General features: G+C 53.9%; 1 protein-coding gene and 1 long non-coding RNA gene across 7 annotated transcripts in view; one reads left to right on the top strand and one right to left on the bottom strand.

The window, feature by feature from the left end:
* RNFT2 (ring finger protein, transmembrane 2) overlaps positions 1-8,018 on the top strand; it is a 29,332-nt gene extending 21,314 nt beyond the window's left edge. For 3 of the 5 annotated variants that reach the window (XM_053994148.1, XM_053994146.1, XM_053994147.1), the window contains exons 9-11: positions 2,481-2,546; positions 3,492-3,593; positions 7,877-8,018. In XM_053994148.1, the coding sequence (XP_053850123.1) occupies positions 2,481-2,546; positions 3,492-3,593; positions 7,877-8,014 (306 nt within the window). In that variant the 3' untranslated portion in view covers positions 8,015-8,018. Of the gene's footprint in view, positions 1-2,480; positions 2,547-3,491; positions 3,594-3,897; positions 4,859-5,278; positions 7,390-7,876 lie in introns of those variants that run through there. The other 2 variants (XM_053994149.1, XM_053994150.1) reach the window with 2 other exon arrangements.
* A 674-nt stretch (positions 8,019-8,692) lies between these two features.
* Positions 8,693-22,778, bottom strand: LOC128816488 (uncharacterized). Of its 2 annotated transcripts, none has more exons than XR_008439925.1 (2): positions 21,952-22,778; positions 8,693-12,135 (listed from the first exon to the last, which is right to left on the bottom strand). It is a non-coding gene; the product is annotated as an uncharacterized LOC128816488 (long non-coding RNA). The 2 variants fall into 2 exon arrangements; XR_008439924.1 differs by lacking the exon at positions 21,952-22,778 and adding an exon at positions 19,373-19,494.
* Between the last annotated feature and the right edge of the window lie 41 nt (positions 22,779-22,819).

Here is a 22,819-nt window from a genome sequence, read left to right on the forward strand (position 1 = left end):
GGGCTCTCAGGCAAAGATATAGGAGCAGGAATAACAGTTCTTTATTAGGGAAAAATAAAAGTAAAATAAAAATGCAGTAAAACAAAACAACCCTGCCAGAGTCAGAGCAGGCCCTGGCAGCCTGTGTGTCAGGGTGTGGCACAGTCCCATTCCATGGGGGCTCAGCCCTCCTGCAGTGCCAGCTGTGCTTCTGCTGGAGCAGGATCCTGGACAAGGCTGGAGTTTTCCTCTGAAGCTCCAGGGCTGCTGGAGATGGGCCTGGGCTCCCTCTGGGAATGCAGTGGGGAAGAAAGCTGCTCCTCTGGGAATGCAGTGGGGCAGAAAGCTGCTCCTCTGGGAGTGCAGTGGGGCAGAAAGCTGCTCCTCTGGGAATGCAGTGGGGCAGAAAGCTGCTCCTCTGGGAATGCAGTGGGGCAGAAAGCTGCTCCTCTGGGAATGCAGTGGGGCAGAAAGCTGCTCCTCTGGGAATGCAGTGGGCAAAGGCTGCTGTGCTGTTCCAAGGTCAGATTGGATCCAGGTAGGAATGCTTGGCTCCTCCCCTGGGCAGAGCCTCTCCCCATGGGATGATGGAATTTTCTCAGCCATGCAGGGACACTCAGTGGCCATGAACAGAAGAGATCTCCTGGAGGGAGGATTGGCTGTGGGAGAGATAAAGAAAAAACTGCCCCATGAACAGCAGAGAACTGCCCCAGCTCTGACAGATGGGGATAGAACACACACCCCCAGCTAAATCTTGGATTTCTGACCTAAGACACAGCCATGAGCTGAGACCTCCAGGGCTGAGCTTAACTAGAGCTGCTGGGCCCAGGGGCAGGGACTGTGGGAGGAGAGCCCAAGTGAGGCTCCTCAGGGCCTGGCACAGGTGGGAACAGCTCCTTGGGGGTTAACTTGATGTTCCTGTCCTGTGAAGCCTTTACAGGGAGCGTTGGGGTGATCTGGATTGGAAAAGCTGTTCGGGCAGTTTGTGTCCAGGCCAGGGTCAGCCCTGTGCACACCAAGACTTTGCTTGGAAGTGGAAGGGAAGAGGGAGCTCCTCTCCCCGAGCAGGGCACAGAGCCCTGGCTGTGCCCGTCCCATTTCCAGTCCCCAGAGCTGCAGGTCCAGCTCTTTGCCTGAGACACTGAAAATATCCCCAGAGGAGCCCACATTAGCAAAGCCACAAACCACATTAGAAGAACCACAGAAGCCAGTTTGGCACTGAGAGCTCCTGTGCTCCTGGCAGAATTCCAGGGCTCGGCTGGGGCTGGGGCTGGGGCTGCGTCCCCTTCCCCTGCACCAGGGGCAGGAGCACTTCCAGGAGGCTGCTTGGAGCTGTGCTGGTGTCTGCACTGTGGAGCCATGAGCCTCTGGTTTTGGTGGAGAAATCCCGGGTGTTCACACACAGAGCATCCAGGTTGGATTTTTTGCCTGTCCTGAGCAGCAGCACTCCCTGTGTGTGACCCAGTTGTGAAGTGATGGCTGGAGCAACAAAAAATGGGTGAGAAATGGGTGTTGGCCCTCTGAAACAATCAGCTTTTGGGGGTGCAGGGGGGCTCCAGAGGGGGGAATGAGGGGGGAATATGGGCTGGGAGAGAGGAGACATTGGAGTCATGCTGTAAGCACAGCAAGCAGGAAAAGCTGGGAATTGCGCTGGGAAGGAAAGGGCTGATCCCACCCTTGGTAGGAGATGGGATGTCTGAGGCAGTGGGCAGCCCCAGGTGGTGGCTGCTGAGTGGAAGCATTACTGGAAGGAGCCTGGGAGCCCTGTGTGTGCTGCCTGGAAGCATTATTGGTGCCTGCATTTGCTTCCCCATGCATTGCAGGATGAGCTCATTGGCATTCCCTGCAGTGAGCCCACTCAATCACTCTCACCAAAAACACTTCAAGAGCAGAAAGCCAACTCCTGTCTCTGTGCCTTTGCAGTGCTGCTCCAGCTCTGCAGCTGCAGCATCACAGCCTCCCCTGCCCCAGGTGACAGCCAGCAGCTCCTGCTGTGCCACCAGCCCCAGCTGATGCAGGGCTGCTCCTTGCACTGTCACTTTTTCACATCTTCTTTAGTTCAGTGAGCTTTCCCTGTGCTCTGCCAGCAGGTAGGGAACAGAGAGATGATAGACTGGGTTAGGTTTTCAAGCTATTTTCATTTTCTTTTCCTCCTTCCCCTTTCCCCTTCCCTTCCCTATGGGAATGGGTTCATTTTAGCCCTTTCCTGCTTAGTGGGATGGACAACTGACCCAGCCCAGCCTGGTGCCAGCCCCTCTCTGTGCCCTCTAAAGTCCCCACTTTGCAGTCAGCTGCTCCCAGAGCTTTTCTGGCCACCCTTCCCCACTGTCAATTCCCATTTATTACATATTTCATGATCACCATGAAATCTCTTTTGGCACCATTGTTACTTTTTCCCCTCTGAGTATCCATTTGGAGAATGTTTGCTGAGTTTCTGGACTCACACACACACAGACAGAGGTTTTGTGAAAATGATCTAAAATGGGATGTGTTTTTTGCAGTCTTTTGACATCTGTGGCCGTGTGGGAAGTGTCAGGAAGGCACTGAAGGTCCTTTGCACCCCCCAGGTAAGGAGTTAAACGTGGAGGAGCAGTCCCAGAGGTGGAACCTTGTTCCTGCTGAATGATAAAATTGAAAATTGCTCAGGACCACAGAACAAAACAATGTCAGCCCATGGCTGGACAAGCTGGGGGCTCCTGTCAGGGATGTCAGGGACCTTTTCTGACATCTGCCCTGGCCCAGCTGTGGTGGGAGATGGTTCCTGTTCTGTCTGATTGGAAGCTCTGTGTAATGTGGATTAATCCAACTGCAAGGAGCTGACAAAACTTTGTAGTGCAGAGTGTAGGAAGGACTTTGTGGTGCCTGATGTGCAGTGGCATTGAAAGAGACCCTGCAGTGCACAGGAATTATCCCAGGCACTGCATTCCACAGGGCTGATATTTAGATCTGCTGCAGTGACTTACATTTTAAAAGGGTAAATCAAAGGCTGTAGAGGAAAAGAGCCTCATCAAAGTTAGAACTTATCTTGCTTATTCCCTGAGCTTGGGCTGGTCATTTTCCCTCAGCAGGTTTCTGTTTCCCCTAAATTTGTTACAGTGGGAGAAGCAGCATTTACCTTCCCTATATCTAAAGGGGAAGTGGGCAGCCTGTGGGCACAGCTGCTGTTACTCTTTCTTCTATTGTCTCCTGCTTGCCAATAATAATAATAATCCCTCCCTCCATCTAAACACCCCTGCAAATGGTGCTGAATTAATCCTCTCAGTTCCCTGTTGAGCTCATTAAATTCCATTATCCTTGCTGCACAAGTGAAGGCCCTAAAAGATGGAGTCAGCTCCAGGGGAGGGGCAGACAGGGAGCACAGAGCTCCAGACTCCTCTGTGCCCAGGTCCCCCTTCCCCACCCGGTGACACGAAGCCCTGTGGGGAATCTGGGGGTGAAAAGCAATCTTTGTGCACATTTCCCCTTCCAGTCCCTTGACATGGGGTTTGTTTTTCCCCACCTCTCCCTGACAGACCTATGGAGTCCGTGCCACGAGCCAGCAGTGCAGTGAGGCAGGAGACATCTGTGCCATCTGCCAGGCAGAGTTCAGGGAACCTCTGATCCTTCTGTGCCAGGTAAGACCCCAGAACTCCCCTGCTGCCATTCCTTCAGTGAGCTCCTGCAGTGGGGAGAGGCACAGCCAGCCTGGGAGCTCCTGGAGGCCTTTGCTGGCTCTTGATCCAGCTCCTGGTGGATCTTTATTGCCCTGGGTGACCATTGGGTTGTGGCAGCTGAGGGGGTGACCGTGGCTGTGGGGTGGGCACAGCCTTGTGGGGCAGGGCCTGCAATGGGCAGTGCAGACCCTGGGGCTAGAGTGAGCAGAGCTTTACCTGCCCCTTGAGAGGGCTGGGTAGCTTTAACACTCCCTTTTGATAACAGGGTTATCAAATGAAAGCCATCTGTGCACCAAAGGTGCCTCTTAGCCTTGCTGTGAACACCTGTGCAGATGTTTCCAAGCTGGAAGTCCCTGAGAAGCTGCTTTTGGATCTGATTGGTAGAGTTGGGATTTGAGGAGTGACATTTCTGCTGACTCCTCGTGTGTGGAGGAGTTCCCAGCTTCTCACAGCTCCTCGTGCTCCCTCCTTGCCTTTTTCCTGCTCTCCCAGTCTGGGACTGGATGGTGTGTGCTGGAGAACCCGGGGAGGGGTCAGTGCAGAAACCAGAGGATGAAAACTGACATCTACTGAAAAGGGGAAACTGGGACTGCAGAATAAAGCAAATGCAAGGAGCAGGGGGAAGAAAGAGGTTATTAGAGCTTAGTGAGGACTTAGGGAACTGAGGAGGGAGATATGGTAGAGGAAAACCCTCTCAGCTCCCCTGTCAGCCCAGGTGTTGTAGACCTTTGGAATGTTTCTTTCTAGTGCTGTTGTTAAAAACCAGAGCTTTGGCAAACTGGGGTTTATTTCCCACACCCTGTGAGTGCCAGCTGCACCAGCTGCCTCCCTGCTGGTGGTGTGTCTTGGTTTGGACAGACAGGTGTCTGCTGAGGAAGGCAGGAGCCTCCCCTGAAATGGAAAATGTAAATGTAAAGCCCCCTCCCTGCAAATTATTATGATCTTTGAAATTAAGGGGCTCTCAGGCAAAGATATGGGAATAGGAATAACAGTTCTTTACTAGGAAAACTAAAAATACAAATGCAATAGTACAAAGCAAACCCTGCCAGAGTCAGAGCAGGCCCTGGCAGCCTGTGGGTCAGGGTGTGGCAGCAGTCCCATTCCATGGGGGCTCAGCCCTCCTGCAGTGCCAGCTGTGCTTCTGCTGGAGCAGGATCCTGGACAAGGCTGGAGTTTTCCTCTGAAGCTCCAGGGCTGCTGGAGATGGGCCTGGGCTCCCTCTGGGAATGCAGTGGGGAAGGAAGCTGCTCCTCTGGGAATGCAGTGGGGCAGAAAGCTGCTCCTCTGGGAATGCAGTGGGGCAGAAAGCTGCTCCTCTGGGAATGCAGTGGGGCAGAAAGCTGCTCCTCTGGGAATGCAGTGGGCAAAGGCTGCTGTGCTGTTCCAAGGTCAGATTGGATCCAGGTAGGAATGCTTGGCTCCTCCCCTGGGCAGAGCCTCTCCCCATGGGCTGATGGAATTTTCTCAGCCATGCAGGGACACTCAGTGGCCATGAACAGGAGAGATCTCCTGGAGGGAGGATGGGCTGTGGAAGAGATAAAGAAAAAACTGCCCCATGAACAGCAGAGAACTGCCCCAGCTCTGACAGATGGGGATAGAACACACAGCCCCATTTCCAAGCTGAGACACAGTCCCTGTGTCCCCAGCACGTGTTCTGTGAGGAGTGCCTGTGCCTGTGGTTCGACCGGGAGAAGACGTGTCCCCTGTGCCGCTCGGTCACCGTGGAGACGCTGCGCTGCTGGAAGGATGGCACCACCTCTGCCCACCTGCAGGTGTACTGAGAGCAGGGCACCCGTGCCCACTGCAGGGGTACTGACAGCAGGGCACCCGTGCCCACTGCAGGGGTACTGACAGCAGGGCAGCTCACCAGGCACGGAGCAGGACAATCCCAGGATCCCTGCTCAGTTCTGTTGTCAGTCCTTCTTCCAGCTCTGAGCCAACACAACAATTGTGACTGGCCAGAAACTTTACCCTCGAAGGAAGAAGGGGAGGTGTGGGTTATGCTGTGGCAGACTCCAGGGTGTTTCTGGAGCTTACAGGGTTATAAAGTGTCTGGGAGGTTTCCTATTTTCCTGTCCTTTCAGTATGGACAAACACTGCGTGTCCAGGGCAGGGGAGCTGTGAGTGCATGTGCTGAACAAAGCTGTGCTCCACATCACCTGGCCCTACATTCCCTGAGTCCATGACTTTAGAGAGTTACAGAGCAGCTCTCTCTGAGAACTCTTCCCAAGCAGTGCTTCAGAACCTCGTGTCCACAGTTGCAGAAATGTCATTTCCCATTTCCCAGCTGCTGTTTTTCCAATTGATTCCACAAATGGCACGTGCTGTCACTTTAGGAAAATCACAGGGAGCTTGGGAAGGACCCTGCCAGTGAAGCTGGAAATGAAAGCTCCTTTCCCTGGAAATGTTCTTCCTCTTTACTTTTCATGGTGAGACTTTCTGATTTCCCAGTCTCTGGGGAGAGCAGAGGGAGGTTGAAGTTGAGTTGGGTTTGTCTGGATGGAAATCCAGCACCTGATTAAGAGTATCTCACAAGCTCAGTGTCCCTGCCCTGTGCTCCTCAGCCAGGACCTGTCTGGGTCCTCGAGGAGGGAAAACCAGAGCCTTGAACAGGAGCTCCTGAGGAAGGAGATCCCTGGCAGGAATTAATAGGGATTAACCCCATCCCTGTGGCTGAGCTCTCTGCTGAGGTTCTCCAGCAGTACAAGCCCTCAGAGGGAGCTGCTGTTTGTTCTGGAGCTTTCCCTGTCCCCAAACCACCTCTGCTGCCACCCCCAGGAGCAGCAGCATCCCCCCAGCTCATTGCCATGGAAATGGCTGAAGGTGACAGCCCCACTGAGCCATCAGCAGGAAGAGGCTCCTGAGGGAAGGAGGCTGTGTCTGTGCTGATGGAAACTCCACAGGGGAGGAATTAAAGCCAACGGGAGCTGATGGAACAGGAGTAAGACTCCACATTTCTTTGGAAATAAGCTCAGTGTGGCTGAGGAGGAATGGTGAGAGCAGAGCCTGAGCTGGGCAGAGTCCAAACCTGGCTTGGGAGGTCCAGGGAAGCGGAGGAGGAAAAGCTTTACTTTCCAAACCAAAATGATGTCAAATTCTTGTCTAATGGATCCTGTGAAAGTGGAGAACTAAGCCAAGGAATCTCATTGCTCTCTGCAATGGGAATGGGAGAGAGTTCAGAACGGCAGGGAGCAAGGTTTTCATTGGGCATTAAAAATGTTATGTGTGATAGTCTGGAATATTCACCAGGAAAAGGGGAAATCAGTGATTCCATGGGCAGGGAGTTTCTGAAAGGCCTCAGTGTCACTGCAGTGCCAGTGAACCCAAGGCTTGGTGTTTCTGCTCTAAAACTGTTTGGAAAGCTACTTCTCATTCTGATTTTTTTTCCCTAAATGCTCCTGGAAAATGTGTTTGGAGAAGTGTAGGAAAAGCTCAGTAGGACCCAGCTCTACAGAAAGTGTGGGATACACTGCTTCAAAATTCAGTTTTTATTGGTGGTAAGCAGGAAATCAAAAGGAAAGGGTGGGTTTGCATTCTTGAGGTTTTGGGGTTTCTTTTGGGAGGGATGGTCCTGCTTTCTCCTAGAACACGACACTTGGACCAGAAAACATCCAGGGGAAACTTCAGTTCCAGTGACAGCTCCTGGGAACCTGTTGACTCCCATGGGGAAACAGGAAAGGCTGTGGAAGGAAATTCCTCAAAGGAAATAAAACCCAGAGCCTTTTTTTGCCATTGAACAGTTATTTTTCTTTTTTTTTAATAAATTCCTTATAAATATGTACAAAGAGTCTCAGCATATGAAATTCCTTTTACAAAAGAGAGAAGCCCCATCCAGCCAGGACCAGGAGCCTCCTGGAGCTCCAAGAACTCTGAGCACTGCCCTTGCTTTGGTGGGGGGGAAACCTGCACAGTGACCCTGCTGGAGTTTCATCCCAATGGTTCTGGATCAGCAAAATGCCAGGAATGGGCATTCCCTGCCTGTCATTCCCTTGGCAATGCCCCTGGGAGAGACTGGGGAATTCCCAGTGGCCTCAGGACTAAGGAGGGTGGGAGGGTTTTGTGATAAACTGTGGTGAATGACTGGAAAAGGGATGCTGTAAAAACCCAGGGAACTAAATCCCACTGCAGCTGGGTTTGCTCTGCTTGCTGCCACCTGTAACTACTGATGGAGTAACTAATAAAGATGTAACTAAAAAAGGTGTAAGTAATAATGGTGTAACTAATAATGGCCATTTAATCCTCAGATGCTTTCAGTGAGTATTTATCAAGCTCCAAAGGCTCTTCCTGTAAATATTAAAAACCTTGGGAAATTCAAGCACTTCAGTCATTCCCTCAGAGTGGACCCTGAAGTCACATCAAAATTCACTCCTGTATTCAAATAAATATTTGAAAGAAAAAAGAAGTTTGTGTTTTGTGGTGTAAAAACCCAAGGCAGGAGCAGCAGGTAAGGATCCCTCCCCTCTTCTCAGACTGGCTGGTCCTAGGGAAGCCCAATTCCCATGGTATTTACAATTCCCCCAGCCCTTGGATCTGGAATTGGCATTGCCAGAGTCTCCTCACCTGCTGTGATACGATGGCAAGTTCAGCTCACAAAGAGCAAAGTTACACAAGTACAAGGCTGAGTTTGAAGCCTGGATTGAAAATCAAATTTGCTGGGAGCAAACTGGCTCCAAGGAAAGTTGTGCACCTGCTGGGGAGCTGAGATACAGCCAGGAGGGTTGGACATGGACAATGTGTGTCCAGGATGCAGTGTGGAGCCTCAGATAGTCTGTTCTGTACATACTCCATACAGGCTCCTGTTGAGATCAGGGACAGATGTTATGTAGGAAAATTGAGTATTTTGTGCTATTCTGTCCTCACTGGGGCCATTTTTCACAGGGCAGTGCAGTTTTCCAGCTGGGAATGCCTCATTCCAGGCTGTCTGTGGACAGACACTGCACCAGTTTAACCAGTTCAGTTTGTCATGGATTTCAACAGCAGGATCTGCTTCTGCTCATGCTGAGGGTTTAAGAGACCTTTATAACTTTTCCTGTGATACAGAAACAAAACAAACTCACAAATCAGATGAAACTGGTTCAAGAAGTGTTTAAGGAGGATTTAAGGGAATTGCTTTAGCAATTGGCTTGGCTCAAAGAGGAATTCCTGCCTCTCTGCTGTGAAGCAGGAGGGATGGAATGGATTCCCCCCTCCACGCTGACAGCTCCCTGCTTGGGGTGCTTTGCTGGAGTTTGCCTGGCTGCTGCCCCTCCCGGGCACACCAAGCTGTGGGACAGGAGGCCTGGTCCCATCCCATGCCTTTTTACCTGCTGAGAAGAATTCTGCTGGAGAAGAGGAAGGAATGTGGAACTCCTGGGCCCAGCCCTGCCCTGGGGTAACCCACCATTGCTGGTGCAGCCCGGAGTTCATGGCCAAAGGAGCAGTCTGAGCAGGTGGCAGAGGAGCTGAGCAGCAGCCCACACCAGGCTGCTCTTTTACCTTGGAACATGGAATTCCAGGTTGTGCTGGGAGCTGTCTTGGCAGGGAACTGCTTTAAAAATTCATGAAGAGTTCCCTCCCAGCCGTGCCCTGCGCAGACTATGAGCTCATAAGCGAGCTCTGAAACCCGAGAGGGCTCCGTTTCTCCGTCGGGAGAGCCCTCCCTGGCCCTCCCAGCTGACCCAACTCAGGGATTGCTCCTGCTGTGAGAAAACAAAAGGGCCAGAGGGGAACTGTGCCGGTTTCCTGCCCACAGGAGGGGACTGGGGATTTCCAGGGAGTTCACAGCACCCTTCCCTTCCCGTGCAAACACCAACCAGGGGAAAAGCAGATCTTGTAGAAAGGATAAAAACACTCCTTGTCAAAAAAAATGGAGGCGTTCAAGGATAGCAATTACACCACAAAATGTAAGGCTTTGACAAATCTGTACCCTCAATAAGGAATTCCAGTTCTGTACAGGGAATTCTGGCTACAAAACTCCAAAACCTCACCCTCGCTTCATGCGAAACATCCAGTTTGGAACTACAAAAGTGAAGCAAACCAGGAACAAGGCAGGATTTGGGTACCAGACCTGCTCTGGTTTCCACTCGGGAAGCACCATCGATGTGGCTGTTCCACGCTGGGCAGGACAAGTCTTTTAACATTTTTTGCTGACTGTTTGGAGGCCCTGAGGAGAACACTCCCCTGGGAGCTCTGAGGTTTGGGAATTTTCACAGACAAGCCTGTCCGCGGAGGGTTGGGACTGAGGGAGATCAGCCAATCCCTGCATGGGGCTGATCACAGATTTGGGGGCTCTCCCAAGGTGGGGAGGACAGAACCTCCTTTCCTTTTCCTTGGCTGTGCTGTTCCAAGGGAATTGAAAGACTGGGAGCAGCCTGAAGGCTGCAGCCCTCAACAGCCAGGACAGCAGGAGAGCCAAAGGCAGTGCCAGCTGTGTGCACAGGGAAAATGGAATAATGCCTATTCCAGGTGAGAAGTTTATTACATTCAGAGCTGATAAAGGTGAGGAATTTATGGAGAGCCTCTGAGGGACGTGACTCAGCCCTGGGCCTGTCCCAGGGCTGGGGAGGATGTGCAGGGCAGAGCTGCAGGGGCTGTCCCCTACAGCCAAGTGTCACATCCATGGTTCCTCTTCAAGTGGGACTTGTGCAATTCCACAGGCACAACTTCACTCCCACATTCCAGGGGATTCCAGAAACTGGTATTTTTAAGGCTCTGCCCAGCGCTGGCAGCCCTGCTGGAATCAGCTGAGGCTCCTCCTTTTGTTAGAAGAATTTGTCCTTGTTTCTGTAGGAGACTGAGCTGGAAAGGGGTTCAGGATGCTGAGGATTACTGAGCATCAAGCCAAAAATGGCAGGAAAATGTTTCACTGGCCCCTGTGGCTCTGAAACCACCCAAGGGGTATGGACAGACAAACTACACGGAGCTACACCACCCCTCCCAACACTGCACATCACCTGAGGCAGGGCAAGGTTCTTCACTAGGAACAATCTGCTCTTCCAGCAGAGCCCTTGCTGCTGTTTGGGAATGGACTTGGATCAATATCAGCCAGGAAAATGTGTGCAGGGGCTCAAAACACTGCGGTGAATATTTGATAAAGGGAGAATTTAGCTTTCAGACTGCTTAGAAACATTTCTCCTGCAGCAGTCAAAAATGCAGGGTCTGACTGGACACAGAGGCCACTCGGCTTCCTCCTGGGCTGGGCGAGGGGTGGGAAGTATTTTTAAAAGACAAGGAGCCAAATTTCCTTCAGAAATCGGGTTCTGACATTCCTTTATGCCTTTGAAAATGCCCTCCCTGCCATGGCAGGGTCAATTTTCTGGTGCAAGTATCTGAAGGTAGGAAAAATGTTTCTAAAAAACTGTGCACAGGTTGCTGTATGTGGAAGGTACCCGAAATCTGACAGGTAGTTTTGGCTGCAAGGAAAAAAGTGCTCAGTACGAGACTGAAAAAAGCCCTTTGACTTCTAAGGCCAAGTTCTCCTGTTATCCCCTGCTCTAGTGATCAGTCTGGGTAAGAGTTCTCCTCCCTAGTTCATGGGATGTGGGACTGAATAAATCACCATGCAGGAGAATTCCCAGCTCTGGAGCTGCAGAAAGTGCTGCTCTAGCAGACTCTGATGTGCACACTGCAGTGGAAAGGGCCCTGTGTCCTTTCCACCTCAGTGCCTGCTGCTTCCCAAGCTCCACCCTGTCAAAAGAAAAAGAACTGCTCCAAAGAAAAGGAGTTTTATAAAGTTCTGGGGTAGATTATTTGTTTTGTCTTAGTTTCTGCAGAGATTGAAAGAAAGAAAAAAAATAGCACCTTCTCAACAAGTCTTATTTTTGCTATCTTGTGTATAAATATCAATAACCAAAATAGATCTTTCCTTGTCCCACGTTTCAGAACATCCTCTTGGGGAAACCGTAGCACCACAGAGAGGCAGTTTAGCCCCAGACAAATATTAAATGTAGCACCAGAGAAACTAAAGTCATAGGAAAGCTGCTCTCCCCTGGTGCCAGAGCATGAATATTTACACACACAAACTGCTGTCCGAGCTGCTCCGCACCCGCTCCCCGCCACGCCTGGGCCGTGCCCGCGCCGCAGCACGTTTGGAATTCTCAGGATTACTAATCTGGGTGTAGAGATTCCTCCTCATCCTGCTGCATAAATGGGCCAGCAGGGCAGTGGGTGGTGTCCAGCAGGGCCAGCAGCAGTGCCAAGGCTCGGCCTGCAGGAGCAGGGCTGCTCACAGCAGCGATCTACAGGGAATGTCGCTTACGCTCTCGACAAGGCATGCACGCGTCCACGTCTGCATACACAGGGGTTACATTCTTCTATATATAAGCAGGTTTTGTGTCTCTGGTTTGCTGCTGGGCCCTTGAACAGCTCCTTCCGGGCAAATCCTCCTTCTCACGTCGCCCAAAGCACTTCCAGCATCTCCCACTTCTTTCTTTCTCTCCACTCTTCACAGCTGCTGCTCAGGCTCTGGATTCCCTGGAGGAAAAGGGGAAACAATTTTCTCCAAGGGCACAGGGTTTGCTCCAGCCTAAGAAAGCAAAAAAATGGGGTTGGGTGTTAATTATGTTGATGCATTGGGTACAATAAAAGCTTCTTTTAAATTTATGCCTGAACCCTCCTACTAAATTTATGGACAAGAAGAGGTGTGGAGTTTATGGGGAAGAGGGTTTGTAGCTCAGACAGGAGATGATGCCTTTGGCCCTGGGTATTGCAGATTTCTGGGAGTTCTCCCCCTTGCAAGGCTCCTTTTGGGTGCTCCATCTTCATTTACATCGCGTTAACAAAAATGTGAACTTTTAGGGAAGCCATTAAATTTGTTCCAGGTAGGCAGTGGGGTGCACAGAGTATCACAGGAGACTGCAAGAACTCACTCATTCCTGCCTCTGCCACTGATTAGATTTGTGGCCTTGGGCAAACCACTGCTTTCAGTTCTGCTGGAAAATGAGGGCACTAATAACTTCTTTGCCTCACAGGTGGGCTGCCAGCCTTAATTAATAAAGTGCTCAGAGAAAGGCACCATCTAAGTGCAAATTAGCAGGAGAGGTGCCCGAGGGGCATCTGTGATGAAATTCCTATTTCCCAGCGTTTGTCCCCCAGTTTGTTGATAGCAGCCCTGGCTGGGGCAGATGCCATGGATATCTCGTTGGCACGCTGTGACAATGAGAGATCCCAGAAAAACCTGCACGGAGAAATCTCCTCCGGCCGCCGGGATGAGGTGATTTCACCGCTGGGAGAGGGGGGAGTCGCTGACGGTGCAACTGCAGCAGCAATGAAGTCACAGCTCAATTAGGGCTGGCCAACAGCTCCGGGGCAGATCCTGAGCCGCCTTACTCCGGAATCCCTCCCCTTCCTGCTGTCCTGCCCTGGTCATGCCAGCGGGAAGGTAGCAGGAGACAGCCTTGGGATGGGCAAGAGGTGAATTGTGGTGCTGCCACGGACTCTGAGCAGAATCACAGAGTATCCCGAGTGGGAGGCGACCCACAGGGATCACCAGTCCAACTCCTGACTCCAGGACACCCCAGCAATCCCACCCTGTGCCTGAAAGCAAAGGCAGCCTTGGGGCTGTGACCTTTCCCTGTTCCAGCCACCTGGAATGTCTCTGGTTCCTCGGCAGGAGACTGAACCACGTCTGCTTTATCCCAGTTCCTGCCAGCTGCCCACAGGATGAGGCAATCCCAGCCTCTTCCCTTCCCAGCCTCGCTTTCTAGTTTCAAGGAATCTGAAGCCACAGTGGGAATGGCTGGAAGGAGGAAGGCCGGGATGAACCCTCCTGAGGTGAAGCACATTTCCAGTCTGGCTGTGATCAAGGCTGTCAGCCAGCCCCATCCCAGGGCTGCTGCACCTCCATGCTCCATCTCCCACATCCCACCTGCCCTCTGGAAGTGCTGGAGTATCCCAAAGTGCTTTAGCAGAGCTGCTTGGCTTTTTTGGCAGAAGGTAAACAGGAGAGGTGTTTGCTGTGTGGGGAGGGACAAACAGAGCTACACAAAACCAGCAGCTGGGCACAGGGAGTCAATGCAGAGCTGCCAGGGATAGCCCAGGCCTTGGAATGTATCCCTGCTCAGCCTTCCTGCTTCCCTGTGTGCTCAGGGACAGGCACACAGCACCACGGGATTCTCCAGACCTGGGAAACATCACCAGGGGGGGATTTGGGTACCTCAGTCCCCACACAAATGGCCCAACTCCCCAGAGCTGGGCACAGCTGGGGCTGTGAGTGTGGCACTGTACAAAGCAGGAGGATGTGGCTGCCTCCACTCCAAGAGGTGAGGTATTTGCTCAAGTTACACTGGAATAAAGAGTTCAGGAGTTGATTAAAGGATTTCCTCCACAGCAAAACCATTTAATCCTTATTTATTATTTCTCCTGTAGCAGCACTTCCAACTGCCAAGCTCTGAACTCTTGTCCTGCTGTGCCACCATGGCTGGCAACAGATCATCCGTGGTGTCACTGTATTTTACAAACTGTCTCTCTGTGTCACTTAACGTATAGAAAATCTATAAAAACCTGTAAAAGTTGATAAATCCTAGAACATCTTGAACTCCAAGCGATAAATCTGCTCCAGGGCAGGCAAAGAGCTCAGCACAATGTTTATGCATCTCACAAGCCCCATTCTAAGGGCTTAAATGGCTCTTAAGTTTTGCATCAGCCTCGTGCTGGCCTTCTGCAGGAAGGTGAATTTCATGGAAAGAATAGAAGAGAACCCCAGAATTCTGGCCCTGAGCCCATCTCTCAATAAACCAATTTTGAATATCCTAGGCTGTGTTAAAGCCATTTCTGGGTGCATATTGGCTGCATTGCCAGTATCTGACTCATTAATGGAATATACTTTGAGCCAATTCTGATCTCATTTACAGCACCGTAAATCCAGGGCAACCCAATTGACTCCAGTGGAGTTACTCCAAATTTCCCACAATAGGCACTCAGCAGACAGAGCAAAATTTGGTACTTTGGGTCTGAAAAAGGCTGAGGAAAGCCAAACTACATCCCATTTGTACTGGGGTGGATAGTAAGTTGGAAAGAGAACCAGCATATCCCTTCTGTAGAGCTGCTGAAAAATTGATTATTTTATGTGCCATTCTTAAAAGGATGAAACTTTGGGGGAAACTGGCCACAACTATCAACATTTTCATTTCCTTATAAAATAAAAGGAATTATGGCTGAGTGCCTATATGAAAACTGCAGTGTCTATTGGAAACATGGATAGGAACGATAAGAAAAAATTCACTTCCTCTGAAATTTTTTCATGGGAACTGACATTCCCTTTGGTGATGTATCCCTCTGTGCCTGGGCATTTAGGAAGAGACAGATTTTTCTCAGAAAGTTGCCCTCAACCATTGCACAAATGAAGCAATAAGGTTATGAGACAACAAATGGCTTTGGTTACAAAACCACCTCAGCCAACCTTGCCACATCCCCGTGCTTTAACACACACAGGCAGCTCCACTTCCCAATTATCTGGAATTCCCCAGCCTTATCCCACAGCTTTACCAAAAACAAGCTGCTTTTCTCATGGACACTGAGTGGGATGGGCATGAAACGACTCCGGTAGGGGGTCCTGTGCCTCTTAGCACTTCTCTGACTGATTTTTATTCAGGGAGGGGAGGAGAAGCCACCTTTAGGCAGCACCTGCACGAAGCCAGAGCAGAGTTTTAGCTCCCGGCTCCGGCAGCAGCTGGAAAAAGGAGTTCTGCTCATGGCTACTGTGTCAGCATGGAACTGCCCCGTTTGAATGGATTACAGGGGCCGCTCGCTTGGCACATGTCCCACTGCTAATAAACAAAATAACAGTTATTGATACATTGAAAGGGAAAAATACATCCAAGGGCTTGGATCGCTCAGGGCACGCTGGAGGCAGGGACTAAACGAGGCACAATCGCTTCCTCCTCGCGCAGCAGCAGCTTAATGAGGGAACAAGGGCTGGGCAAAAGCCCTGTCAAATTCCCAAGCAGCCCCATCCGTGTACACTCACACTTCATTAGCATCTCCGCGGGAGATGGAAGGGCAACTTGGAAGACCAAAAAACAATTAGGAGGGGGTTCAAGAGTGCTAGGGACGAACTAGGAAGAATGGTGTGTCCGGGAGATCTTTGCATAGGAAGAGCAGGGAACCCAGACAGTAAAAAAATACATTTGAGCTCCAGTCCTCCCATAAAGACTGTCCTGCTTGGCCTCAGTCCACCCGTGGAATGAGCCATTCCCGGGCTGCTGTTTGTTTGTGCAAACTCTGATGTTTGTTTATCGGGAGAATTAATGTTGAAGGTTTTCTTTCTTCAATTTAACTGTGAGGCTGGGGTGAGGGTGGCAGGGACCTTTGGCTTTTTTGAGCAGGATGCTTGCCACTGGGAAGGGCTGGCTTTTTCCTGATCCAGGAGGATAAACAACAGCCTGCCTCTTTGTGTGAGGGACACACACGGGGTGCACGAGGCTGGATGTTTGTCCTGGTGCAGAACCAGCTCTCTGCATCTCCACTGCCTCTGGTCCTTCGTTTGCTCTGCTCTCCTGCACAGCTCAGTGGGACACCTCCAGAAATCTTATCAACCCGGTTTTAATACAGATAATTAACTGCACTGAGACTTTGGACAGAGTGGCTCTGCATGAACCTCGCAGCAAACAGTGGGGGGAATTCCTGGCAACACAGTGGGCACGGAACCAGGCTGGTGGAGCTGGCAGGGACAAGTAGGGTTTGATTTTAATACACTGCCACTCCTGAACTAACAGAGCGAAATCAAGTGACATTGTACGCCAAACTGGCACCTGACAACTATACTTCATGCCCTGGTTGGATGTTTCAAGGTGATGTCAGATTACATATTACAAAACTACCAGTTGCAAAGCATCCCTCCCCAAATCCCAAGCACGGTCCGCAGATGCGAGTTGGTCACACACAGTGCCCTAATCCTGCTCTCACTGCCATCAGCCAGGGCTGTGAGAGCAGGAGGGGTTCCCTGGAGCACGGGATTATTCCCTGAGCTGTGCTGTTGTGTGAAGCCACACGGAGCTGAGGGAACAAGCACCAACCTTCTGCCTCAGGAGCCGTGCGTACGCTCACAGCAGCCAATGCTGCTGCCTCTTGAAAAAGCAGGAGGGGAACTCAAGGAATAACCCAAGCTGAAACTGGCCTTTTCCTCTTTTCTCCATTCCTTCTGCAACCACTAGATCACGAGACAAAGGCTGACTCTGCAGGGCACTCATTAACTGTTCAAGTTACTCTCCTCTTACCAGCCTTTCCATGAAATCCCAAGATCACAAGTGGTTAGAGGCTGGACTTCCCAGCTTGTTGCAGGACAATGTTATTGTCACTGCAGAGTTCTCTGAGGAGGGCAGAAAAATGCCTGTTTTGTTCAGAAATACTCTGCTGAGGTAATCAAACACTGTCTTACCTCATCTCCAAGGCTAACCCAGCTCACTGCACTGTCACTGGGGCTCTGAGATGCTGCAGACTGTCAGAAACCTGCACTGGTGGAAGCAAATTACTGCTCAGGATGAAAAGATTATTAATGGCCAGAATAACTGAGGAACTAAGGTGCAGATGACACAGTTAATTATTCTGGGCTTGCATTGTATTTTCATCTGCAGCTTGGTCACTTGTGCCTTAGAAGCCTGGCAGGAGTGGGACAGGTTGCACACAGGGACAGCCAGGAGTGTCACCAGCCTGTTCATCTCGGCCTTTATCCCTGAAACCGCTTCCCATCACACACCAGGAGCTCCTTTTCAGCCTTACATGTGTATTTGTGTCCAGGAGCATTTGGAGGCAGCTCAACACTGTCTGTGGCAGCCTTTGAAGCCACGGGCAGGACGGTGCTGCCCATGGAATTCGCCTCGGAGGTGCCCGGGATAAGCTTGGCTTTTCCACAGCCTCTCATCAAAGCCATTTATAAGCAACTGGTGGGCAGAAATGGAAGTGAGGACTACAGGATCAACAGCAGAAGAGATTGGGGGGAAAAGAATAGTGTCTGCCCAATAAACCTTCACAAAAATTAATACTGCAAACAGCTTTGGCCTCGTGGGATTGCCAGCAAGTCTGGACTGTGTGTGCGCATGGATCACCAGGGCCAGCTGACAGGCTCCCTCTGCCAGCCCTGCTCACCTGCCACCTTCTCTGCTTGGGACAGAGTCCCAGACTGGGCAGGGAGGAATTTCCCTGGCTTGTCAGAAAGAAAAGGACATTTGAGACATTAGATAAGGGAGATCACTGTCGTTCCCCCTTGGATTTCAGCTCTGTTTGTGCTCAGAGAGGCCAGCAAGGCAGACGGGTGGGTTTGCTTCCAAACACTGGAACCAAACTTGCCACAAACTGATGGGGAGGCAGAGATGTGTTTGCTCTGCTCCTGACCACAGTCCCACACCACCGACACCACCTCTGAGGCACCATCCAGTGCCTGCTTTTATAGAAATTGAGGCTTCAATTCATCAAAACCCCACAGTTCTCCTCTGTTTTTGTTTCAAAGAAAGCTTTCCAAAGGCGACCAGCGGAGCCTCCCGCCAGACACAGCAGTCGTGGCTCAGACGGATGACAACAATGCCCCCCCACAGTGTGCACACACACAGTGCAAACACCCAGACCTGCTGGAAAACCTCATTTTTAAACTCTCTGATAACCTGACTTCCCCTCCACACTACCCTATCCAAGCTGGTGGGATACCAGTGCACACTGAAAGTTAGACACGCACTGAAATTGTTTCCTGAACACAGACAGACACTGGGGGGTGTTTATGATGCAATTTACAGCACCCAAAAGAGGAGCTCGTGCTCCTTAGATCTGTGGTGACAAATCCACGACCCAAAGAACACTACAGAGCACCCAAAATCCCTGAGGTGATCCCACATATGCTTAGTACCCCTGAGTGCTCCCAGGGCTGAGGGTGCAGAGCTGTCCCCACAAGCCCCGGAGCTGTCACCAGGATGTCAACAACAAAGGTTACAGGACCAGAAATGTCCTGGTTCCCTGCTGCTCATTTTCTCAGTGGCTCTGGAGCACAGAACCAGCAGTAACTGGGCTTGGGTGCTTTTCCTGGCCAGTGGCTTGGGACCCCCCCTCGGGGAAAACCCCCAACACTGGGCAAGGCATTATCCAAAACGCAGAGTCAATGTCCCAGCTACCCCACTGGAAAGTCCAGCGGGGACATTCCACCACCCAGTGACCTCAGCAATGGGTGCCCCCCAGCACCCGTGGGTCTAAAGCCAGGGAATGACAGGACCCAGGGAAAGTTCTTCCATGCAAAAAAGGGCTGGAGGTTTGGCAGGCACGGGTGTGCGGGGCATCCTCCAGCTCTCGGGACCGGCAGCCGGGGCAACACGAGACCTGCTCGGCTTCCCCTGAGCTGCCCCGCGCCGCTGCCAGGCATGGAGCTCAAACTGCGCCACGAGGGCACGGGTGGCGCGGGCGGAGGGGAGCCACAGGGGTGGAAGCCGTGAAAAGTTTGGGGAAGGGGAAAGGGGGCGTTTGAGGAGTCCTCGGAAAGGGGGAGAGGACAGGGGGGAGAGGTGAGCGCGACAGGTAGGGGCGACCTGGCACCGGCAGTCCAAGGAAAGGAAGAGAGAGGGGAGAGGGAGAGGGAGAGGAATAGGAAAAGGAGAGCGATCGGTACGACCCGGCAACACGAGCAGCCCGTGGCTCGGTGCGCTGCCGCGGTCAGCCCCGCAGCCCGGCTCGGCGCGGGTACCGCGGACAGCGCGCTCCGCCGGGCCGGACCGAGCCCCCGCGCCCGCTGCCGTCCCGACCCCGCGCCGAGCCGAGCCCCGCCGGCCGCCCCGTCCCGCGCCCACCTGTTGCGCGTCCCGCCTGCTCCCCGCTCCGTCCAGCGCCCCTCTCCCTAGAGGCTCCTCCTGCGGATCAGCCAGGCCAGCGCGGCCGCGGGCGTGAGCGCGCAGAGCAGCCCCGCCACGGCGGCCAGGCGGCGGGCGGCCGAGGGGCCGCGGCCCCGCGCCTTGCGCCGCTGCTCCAGCTCATCGCCCAGGCGGCGCAGGCGGGCGGCGACCCGGCGGGCGGCGGCCTCGGGCCGGGCGGCGCGGCCGGGGCCGCAGGGGCTGCAGGGCGCGGGGGGGCCGCGCAGCGCGCACGGGCACATGGCTGCGTCCGCTCGCCGCCGAGCCCGCCGAGTGTGCGGCGGGCGGGACGCGGGCGGGACACGGGGGGGACGGGGGGTTACATCATCCCCCGCGGGGCGGTGCTCGGCCGCGGGCGGAGAGGGGGGAGCGAGGAGACGGCGCGGGGGTGGGGGGCAGGGGGACAGCGGTCGGGTGGTGGGACGGTCTGGTGTCCGGCCGTGGTGTGGGAGCTCAGTGGGACGGCGGAGGGATGGGCGGTCGCGTGGGGATGGAGGGACAGCACGGGAATGCAGGTGATGGTGTGGGGATGGAAGGACATGGGGGGGAACGGTGCTTGTGTAGTGGGACATTCTGGTATCCAGGGATGGGTGGTGGGAGTTCGGTGGGGCATATGGGAATGGATGGATGGATGGATGGATGGATGGATGGATGGATGGATGGATGGACGGACAGTGTTGGGACAGAGGGGACAGCACAGGGATGCAGGGACACGGGGCATGGAATGACAGTGTGGGACTGGGAGTGGAGGGAACAGTGCTTGTGTGGTGGAAGATTCTGGTATCCAGGGTGGGAGTTTGATGGGACAGTGTAGGAATGGGAGGATAGCATGAGCATGGAGGGAACAATGTGGGACAGAGAGGACAGTGGGGAAGGTGGGACAGAGGGGTCAGCGTGGGGATGGAGGGACAATTTGGGGACAGAGAGGACAGTGTGGAATAGAGGAGACAGTGGGGACAGAGGGACAGTTTGGGGATAGAAGTGAAGTATGAGGAAGGTGGAACAGTGTGGGATAGAGGGGATAGCATGGGGATGGAGGGGACAGTGTGGGAACTGGGGACAGAGGAGACACTGGGGATAGAGGGGACAGTATGGGGACAATGTGGGGATAGAGGGGACAGAGGGGATGGCGTGGGGATAGAGGGACAGTGCGAGGCTGCAGATGACTGTGGGCTGGAGGAGGGGACAGCGAGGAGATGCAGGGGGGCAGTGAGGGGATTACACAGAGCTGGAGCCGATTTCATCACCCACAGCATTACGGATTCGGATCACATTTCGGGTGGCCGAGGCAGGAGCGCGCGGCCCCCGGCACTGACCCGGGGCCCGCGGGGCCTCCCCGGCTGCCGGGGCACGGGGGCAGGGCTGGCACCCCCGGGCAGGGCTCCCTGCACACACCAGCCCTGGGATGGACACGGGGGCTCCCTGTGGGCCAGGAATCACCCCAAACTGGCCCCCTTATCCCCCTGGCTTTGCAGAGAAGCTGCTGCAGGGGCAGCTCCTGGTGTGCAATCCCACCACTGGCAGGGCTCACCAGCACGTGCACCCCAGGGAGACGCCTCCTCTAAGTCCCTGCAAGTGATTGTTTTGTAGGGAAAACAAGTCACAGAATCACAGACTGGTTTGGGCTGGAAAGGATATTGAACTTCGTGCCATTCCACCCCCTGCCATGGCAGGGACACCTCCCACTGCCCCAGGCTGCTCCCAGCTCTGTCCAGCCTGGCCTTGGGCACTGCCAGGGATCCAGGGGCAGCCACAGCTGCTCTGGGCACCCTGTGCCAGGGCCTCATCACCCTGCCAGGGAACAATTCCTGCCCTATATCCCATCCATCCCTGCCCTCTGGCAGTGGGAGTCATTCCCTGTGTCCTGTCCCTCCATCCCTTGTCCCCAGTCCCTCTCCAGCTCTCCTGGAGCCCCTTTAGGCCCTGCAAGGGGCTCTGAGCTCTCCCTGGAGCCTTCTCCTCTCCAGGTGAGCACCCCCAGCTCTCCCAGCCTGGCTCCAGAGCAGAGGGGCTCCAGTCCCTGGAGAATCTCCGTGGCCTCCTCTGGTCTCACTCCAGCAGCTCCAGATCCTTCTCATGTTGGGGACCCCACAGCCAGGGGCAGCTCTGCAGGTGGGGTCTCACCTGAGCAGGGCAGAGGGGCAGAATCTCCCCCTCCTTTCCTGCTGCCCCTGCTGGGGGCTCAGCCCAGGGCAGGGGGGGGTTGGGGTCCAGCACACAGGCCAAGGCACAGCCAGCCTTCACCCACCTGTCTTTTGCAGGGTTTCTACATACAGGAGTTCCTCCCCTCAACGAGGTAGTTTGGGATCTTCCTGGACCACTGTTCATGTTCATTAAGTTGGGTTTTATAAACAGCAACAAGCCGTAGAGGAGGGAAACCAGCAAGAGGCCAGTGAGGAAGGCAGAGGTGGACACCAGGGTGGGGGTGACTGCACAAGCTGCTGCTGAGAGCATGGGCTGTGTTTTACAGTCTGTTCTAGAAGGACCAGCTGTTTGACTTACACCAGCACATCACTTACCTGCTCTGTTTCCTTGAGGGCTCCTCAGGAATCATTCTGTTGACTTGAGTACTCATGGCCTCTCTGCTTCCTGGGCAGCTGGACTGGCTGAAGCAGCAGAAGCTTTGCAGCTGCGGTTCAGCATCGTTTGAACGCAGCCTTAGATCACCAAGGTGTGTTGATAGTGGAGAGGAACTGAGCCAAATTCGTGTCCTCCCCAAAACGCCATCAAAGTGGCAGCTCTTGGGCTGTGGTGGCTGCAGGAGGTGGGTGTGATTCAAGCAGCAAAACACGTTCCCAGCAGGTGTGGTGGGCACAGCAGCGGTGGGGCCAACCCTGCCCACCCGCTCAGCTCCAGACATGGCCAAGAGGAAGGGAAAAATGGCCTCAGAGAGGTACATCGGTCACTCAGAGTGGCCACTTCCATGGGCAACAACCCTCCCGTGTTAGCGGCTTCTCCCGTGGGGCCGGCCACGGCTGTGAGGGGGCGGAGGGCTCCCAGCGGGGCCGGCCGTGCCTGAGGGCTCCCAGCGCGGCTCTGGGTGCCCAGCGGGCCCTGCCCTGTCCCCGGCCATGGCTGTGAGGGGGCTGAGGGCTCCCAGGGCGGCTCTGGGTGCCCAGCGGGCCCTGCCCTGTCCCCGGCCATGCCTGTGAGGGGGCCGAGGGCTCCCAGCGGGGCCGCAGCCCAGACCGACCCTGCCGTCGCCACAGCCTCGCTCGGCCGCCCGCCGCTCTCCAGAGCCAGGCCGGGCCCTGAGGCCGCCATCGCCGCCCTCGTGTGGGGACCACGAAACGACGGCCCCGGCCCCAACACCGGCTTCATTCCCGGGCACCGGCCCCGGTCCCGGCGGCGGCGGAACCTTGTGGCGGCGGAACGCGCGGGCGCGGG

The sequence above is a fragment of the Vidua macroura genome, chromosome 18, assembly GCF_024509145.1.
Source record: "Vidua macroura isolate BioBank_ID:100142 chromosome 18, ASM2450914v1, whole genome shotgun sequence".
NCBI lineage: Eukaryota > Metazoa > Chordata > Aves > Passeriformes > Viduidae > Vidua > Vidua macroura.